Raw genomic sequence first — 7,325 nt, forward strand, 5'->3', positions numbered from 1 at the left:
AAATTCAAATACAACTTAAGCTCTTGTCGCCTCCATAGAAGGAAAGCTCGTCATACCTTCACTACATCACTAGAAGGCAGAAATAACAATACGATCCAAAACACAACTAGCGCCAGGGACATAAAAGTACAGATTCTACATGTCCTCTTGATAAATACACAGTATACATGTTACTATGGCCATATATAATTTCATTATTTGCAAATAATAAAATTCAATATTTGTACACAATGGTTTGGACATTTTTCTGAAATATCAAAAAACTAGTTTGAAGAGTATTTCAAGTGGAATAATGGTTTCTCCCATAACTTCCAACTCTTTATCACGTAAAAATCATGTTCAAACACAATACTATTAACTTTCATACACACACATGGATAAATTGCAATCTGGGGCAATCAAAGGCCATTCTCACGCTATTCCTTCAAAATCTACAAAATACAGTTCAAATGCTAAGATAGAGCATTGATAATCGCCTTGTAATATCTTTTCATCTTCATCACTCATGGAAATAAATTGTCAAAACTTTTCATCTTCATCACTCATTGAGATAAATTGTCAACATACCAACGCAAGACTTTGAAATACATATTATCTTCTACAACTAGCACAACAGTATCATATGTGTGCAACAAGTTTCTAAGAATACCTACTTCCCATAAATCCTTAGCATTTATGATTAAGCGTGTATATATTGCTGAGGACAAAAAGCAGAAACACAGTAGACATCGTCGCTAATCAAATATTCCATTTGCAATGAGAGACTCATCTGAAATTCAAACTAGTACAAACTAACAGCCTAGAGCGGACAAGCACACTTCTCCTGAAGCCAATTTCACCAGATAACAAGAAAGTTTCACCTGGGGGCACCATACATCTGATTAGCATCATACTGTGCATAACCAGGCTGGGGTGAGACACTCTTCACATAACCAGCAGCAGCAACAGGTGCGGTCGCATAACCACCACCTGGTTGAGTCATGGATTGATCATAACCAGGCTGAGCTGGGGTTGAAGCAGGAACTGCAGCTGGTTGAGCATAACCTTGCTGTCCAGTAAATGGTGCACTATAAGCAGTTGAAGCCTGAGCACCACTGTAAGTTTGGTCAGCTGATCCCTGATAACCATAGCCTGCATTGTTTGTGGCCTGCTGTTCAGTGTAAGCAGGCTGTGAAGGGTAGGAACTGTAACCTCCAGCAGGGGCAGCTTGAGCATAAGCAGGAGGTTGTTGTGGCACAGGCTGACCATATCCAGCGACGGGCTGGGCACTTTGCTGAGGATACCCAGTACCAGAAGCTGGAGCACCTTGTGGATGATTATATCCATCAGCAGCAGGGGCAGATCCATATGCAGGGTAAGTTTGCTGCATTTGCCCACTTGATGCATAGGGGTATTGCTGCTGTTGCGGCATACTAGCACCATATCCTTGAGTTGATGGAACTGGACCCTGATATGGCACTTCTCCAGGTTGATTAGCCCTGGGATGGCTATAAGGTTGCGGATGCGAAGCCTGTGGATGCATACCATATGAAGGAGGTTTACCATATTGTTCGTGTGTGCCATAGCTGGGATGTGCACCACTTTGAGGGTAAGATGTCGGCTGAGAAGGTCCATGTCCTCCATACTGATTTTGTGGAGCCATCTGGTGGTCATACTTTACGTCAGTATATCCATGCCCATAGCCCTGTCCATGCTGTGCCTGATGAGGGTATGACTGTCCATAATCTGGACCATGTGGCTGTGGCTGCCCATAGTTGTAGTTTGCCTGAGAAGGTCGACCCATAGAAGGGCTAGATGCATGAGTATGAAATTTAGACTGAGGCATTGGCTATATACCTTGCCTGCTGTAATTAACAGTTATAACCACTAACCTGTGATGGAGGGCCCTGCATAGAGGGTGGAGGCCTTTGCTCCCAACCCGGACCAAACCCGCCTCTTGGTGCTTGCTGTGGAGGATAATTGCCATAGGCAGGAGGTGGATATTGTGGGCTGCGAGATGAATATTGTCCTCTTTGATGGTAATCATAACCTGGAAACTGCCCAGGATGACCACCCCGGGGTCCCCACTGTGGGGGAGCACCTCCGCCACGTGGGCGAAATGCCTGCTGACCATGACCCGAAGAGAGAGTTGATGGAGGCCTTACAGGCTATCACATACCATTGTTAAAAAGAAAGACAACTAGAGAAGTTAGAAAGCCACGCAATTGCAAACATAGACAAAAAATATAAGAGCAAAAATATGACAAGCTCTGGCATAGTTGCCAGAAATGAAGTAAATGAAACTTGCAGAAGCTTGAACTGGAGCAGGGCAATAACTGCAAGAAAACACTCATACGCAGATTCACAGATTGCACTTGAATTGAGTTTACAATAGAACACATTAAGATATAGATAGAAGAGTGCTGATGACAAAAGCAAAGGATAGAAGCAATATTAGCAATCTAGGACACAGTAAGAAAATATCAAGGACAACTGCCTATACAGAATACACTCTTACCTCAGAAACCAAAATAATCAGATCAGTCACCCGTAAAACTAGCAAGAAAGCACAAAAGGAAATAAATTGATGTTCCCTGATACTATATCACATAAACTAAATAAACCATCATCTGAATTCTAATACATACATATCAAGCATTTTCAAAAATCACATGTACATAGTATCCAAGAGGCAGAACTATCAATCTTCAGTCTTGAGTAAAAGAACCTCTATTTATTGCATTCACTTGTGTAATACCATGATACTCATCCTACTTCCAAAAACCATGTGTTATTGCAAGTCAACAGGCCGACTATTGAATTCTCCTATGTTTAAGATAATAAGAGATCAGATTTCATCATGGATATAGTACACTCAATAAAGATGATTTAACGAGTGATGGCATATTCTGCAACATGGTGTCTTGCACAGAGCATAGGGTATCCAGAGAGTACTCTTTTAATATAAACCTTACTATTACTATCATTTTTAGTTTTTAAGTCTCAAAGCAATCTTACCAACTATTAACATCTGCAATGGCGAGGGTTAATGCTTGATACCTCTCTTCGATGGTCGAGAGTGAATAGTAGTTGTCTATGGCTACACCAACGCAATGCTGCGATGTCAAAGACAAAATCCAAATCTGCATTTTTAAAGCCAACCAATTCGAAATTGGCACCTTTTGACAAATATAAATCATGGCAACCGACATCCCAACACAACATTCTCTTTTAACTATATTCAATTGACTTTGGCACGCAAACTTTTATGAATGTTCAACAAGCTCTCATCATGACATTGTTCTTCATCTCATGCAAAGTGCCTACTCACCACACATATCACAGTAACCACTACAAGACAGGATGTTAATTAAATCCTAAAAGTACAGTAAATAGAAAGGCATTAGTACAGTACGATTACGATATTCTACCTAAACAAGTGCCTCAAGTAAACCATTAAGAAGTTCCCACTTACCTAAGACCTTATGCAGATAACTTCACACCCCTTTAATAATAACACTAAGTAACATACCAATGTTCCAAAAATCAGTCTCAAAAAAAGAAAAACCAACATTCTTCCCTCACTATTACTTCAGAAGATCTGCTCAACTACGTCTGTTCTTAACATGTATCTTCTGATTGAACTTGTAAATCGTCATTCTGTACAAGAACAAATCAACTGCTAAATGCAGAAACCGAGAGGCAACATTTAATTCTAATAAGATTTGCTAAAAGTCTAAAACACATGCATCAAATTCAACAGAAGTTGCACGTTGACATAACATACCAAGTTATTTTTTTATAACCAGGAAATCCCGCAAGGCCCTCTGGTGGACAATGGGCCCGTCCATCTACCCTTCTCCACTTAAACACTAAGCTTTTGTAGATCGCAGGGTTCAAACTTGAGCAGTTCGCCTAACCCACACATCATATGTTGTGGTCTTGCCACTAAACTAAAGCCCTAGAGGCTCAAAGTATACCAAGTAATATAAAGAACACATCGGATTATATCACTTAACTAGAAGATTTGCATCTGAAATTTACTGATAGTTTCTAAAGTTATCCCTATAACATACATTTCTGTCTAAAGCTCCGGGTTCAAACCCAATTGTACAGATGTCAGAATGTCAACTATAAGTATTCAAGAAACAGTTACTTACAGAATAAGTATTCAAGAAGAAGTCATTAACATAAATGAAATAAGATATGCTTATATCAGAAATACTTGATCTGAAATATTAGAACTGCATTGAAAGACACCTAATTGAACTTCACACAAGCCCACTGAAAGAATAAGGCAGAAAATCCAAACAAACCTGACTCATGACTTCTTTGATCATCTCTCTTGCCATCTCAATTTGCTTTTTATCACCAGTCACTCGCACTGTTCTTTCTTTAGATTCTTTTCCATCAGAAGGAAGTGGCACCAGCTAGGGAAATAGTAGAACATTAATTTTGAAAATTTAGCCAAGTTATTTGACAGCCTCTAATAGAAAAACCACTTTGAACCAAAATGTGCCAACAAATATCATAAGGTGTTATCAATACCTGAATTCGTGCCCCTGATCTTGTCTGAAGGCTCTTAATAGTTTCCCCACCTTTTCCAATTATTAAACCAACCTAGAGCGAGATAAGAAGACGAGTCCTTTTCAATCATGGAAACTGAAGAACAAAAAATAATAACCTCCTCCACCCTCAGGAAGTTCTCAATCAAAACAAGGGCATGAAAAGAAAAAGTAAGTGGAAGAAGTCAGAGATACGACCTTCTCATTTGGAACTTGTATCTCAATCTGTTCTCCAACAACAGCTTGCACAGTGCCGAAGCCTCTAGCCACAAGTGCAGGAGAACCACCAGCATCCGCCTAGAGAGTCAATAGTTCATCACAACATTGTGACTCATGATTAACGAACCATAACAATTGGGAAGATAACAAAAGGAAGACAAACCACATACCTCAGCTATGACATCCTTTATTAATTTCTCAGCTTTATTTATATTTTCCAATGTTCCAATCAGTTCAACTGGCCTACTGGCAGCATGTGGATCTGAATCAGCATCGCGCATTATCTGAATTTTAGCACCTGAGTTGTACTGCAGGTATCGAATAGTATCCCCGGATTTTCCAATAAGCACGCCAACCTGTACCAGTTTTACATAGAGCTCTATGAGATTCAAGTCAAATGCTGGGCACTCTTTAAAGCTGTACAATCAAAAGAAATAGACATTTGCCCACTTGAAAGTGACTCAATTCAGCACACAAATGATATACTTTAGAGCTTGTCGAACTGCATAACATGCTGCTTAGGTTACAAAATGTGAGGAATTCTCCTTATGTCTAGCCAAGTATTCCACAAGGAGAATATTAAATATTAATTTTCAGTCATAATTAGCAAAACAAGATGTCTGTCGTTTTGAACAAATCTTTTCATCACCTTATTATTGGGGACCTCCATTTTGCGTGTGATTGTTTGATCATCAGAGGCTGGATTCTCTTGATCAAGCTGAACACCCTCCGTTTCAGTCGCTTCAGCCGAGGGCTCCTCCTGAACGTCACCTTTAGATGATTCATCGACTTGAGTACTCTTCTCTGCCTCAGGTTCCTGAGTGTCACCTTTAGATGGTTCATCGACCTGTGAACTCTTATCTGCCTTGGGAATCTCTGTGGCATCAGAATGTTCAACATCCCCTGTTTGCTGATTATCATCAGCAGGTTGTTCGTTACATGATTCCGGAGCTTCCTTGGCTACTTCTTGAGTATTAGGCTTCTCATTATCATCTTCTTTTGGCTGTTCATCTACCTTCTCCTCATAACCATTTTGGGATGCTGAAAAAACAGTTAAAAGAACGCAATAAGCTTTACTAGTACTGGCAATTCTTACCCATTTTTTGCTAACCCGCCCATATTTAAATGGGTTGGGTGAGTGATTTTTCACAATGGGTCAAACATGAGCTCAACCCATATTCAACCCGCTGAAAAATGGACACGGGTAATTGAGAAAGGGAATTGGGTTTTATCAAAGCTTAGTGCAATTGCTGTAAAATGCAAAAAAAAAAAAAAAAAAAAAAGTACCAAGCTTTCTCATACACAATCTTGGTACTTTTTTCACATATTACAACAATTACAATCCCTAAAAGAACTCTCCAACAACATTTGAACTCACTATAAACATTCACTACACACATATCCACTTACTGCCTACTTCAAGTTCTCAGCACAAAAAAACAAATTCCCTCAAGTATTTCTCAAAACAATTTTCCAGCACAAGAATTTCATCATAAAGACCTAAAATATAAATGCAAGAAATAAAGCAACCACAAAATAATACCAAAATCATCAGCTTTATCCCTGAACAAAAAGAGCAGAAAAATGAGAATGCAAGAAAACATAAAGTGTAACAAGGGGTTAGGTCTAAAATACCCAATCCATTAGTACTTTTATCCTCCAAACGAGGTCGTTTAGCTTCAACATCACCAGCCTTTTCTTCCTCAATTGCTATTTGCACAGAATCCGACTCCGTTTCGGGTTTAGGGTCCGACCCGACTTCATCCAGCTTTCTCTTATTGTGATGATCGACGGATGGAACTTCCCCCATCACTTCTTCATCTGCCATATTCTCTAAGATCCAACGGCTATGATTTTACTATCAGACTGTATCGGTTGCAGAGCGAAGAAACCACCAAAATTATGAGAGGATATGCTTACCAGATTTATATATGGAGACAAGTTGCTTAGATATTTTCTTTCTTTCCTCTCAGTTCTTCGAGATTGATTACTAGGGTTTGTAGCCCATGTTGGTGATGGGTTATTTAGACCAATTCAAAAATAGGCCCATATTTCTTACTAAGTCCATTTATATTGTCGTGGTTTCGTAATGGGTTTTTTGTTGGAAGACCCATGGACTTTCACCTAAAAGTTGTCTACAGTGCAGTCGTTTTTGAAAGGTTGAATACATAAATAGCCCCCTAAACTTGTCATAAATTTTTATTTAGCACCTGAATTGAAGGTAGTTCCTATTGAGTACCTGAACTCAATTTAAATTGTGTGTATTAGACACTACAACAATCTCACATAAAAACATAGCACGTGTGTTTCAAATGCAATGATGTGGAAAAAGATCCAATCAATAATTGACATGTGGCTTTTTAAATTTTAAAGCTCTCACCTACCATCCCTTTCTTTAAAAAAATTATTTTCAGAAATTACCAACCCCAATTCTTACCCCTCCGCTCCCAACATCGCCCTTGGTCCTCTTCGTCTCCCTTACTGTAATAAACCCCTCTTTCTGGTGAAATGGGAAAAGTTATACAGCAATAAGTCACCATAGGAAAACCAAGAAGCACCAAG

General features: G+C 39.3%; 1 protein-coding gene across 1 annotated transcript; it reads right to left on the reverse strand.

Annotated features, from left to right (window-relative positions):
- Positions 1–542: 542 nt before the first annotated feature.
- On the reverse strand, positions 543–6,677 carry LOC132050209 (uncharacterized). The gene is made up of 8 exons (XM_059441340.1): positions 6,399–6,677; positions 5,413–5,804; positions 4,934–5,119; positions 4,743–4,841; positions 4,528–4,599; positions 4,296–4,409; positions 1,872–2,147; positions 543–1,765 (listed from the first exon to the last, which is right to left on the reverse strand). Exons 1-8 carry the CDS (start codon positions 6,589–6,591, stop codon positions 857–859), a joined length of 2,241 nt encoding a protein of 746 aa, XP_059297323.1. The 5' UTR covers positions 6,592–6,677; the 3' UTR covers positions 543–856.
- Between the last annotated feature and the right edge of the window lie 648 nt (positions 6,678–7,325).

This window comes from Lycium ferocissimum, chromosome 3, assembly GCF_029784015.1.
Source record: "Lycium ferocissimum isolate CSIRO_LF1 chromosome 3, AGI_CSIRO_Lferr_CH_V1, whole genome shotgun sequence".
NCBI classification, from domain to species: Eukaryota; Viridiplantae; Streptophyta; class Magnoliopsida; order Solanales; family Solanaceae; genus Lycium; species Lycium ferocissimum.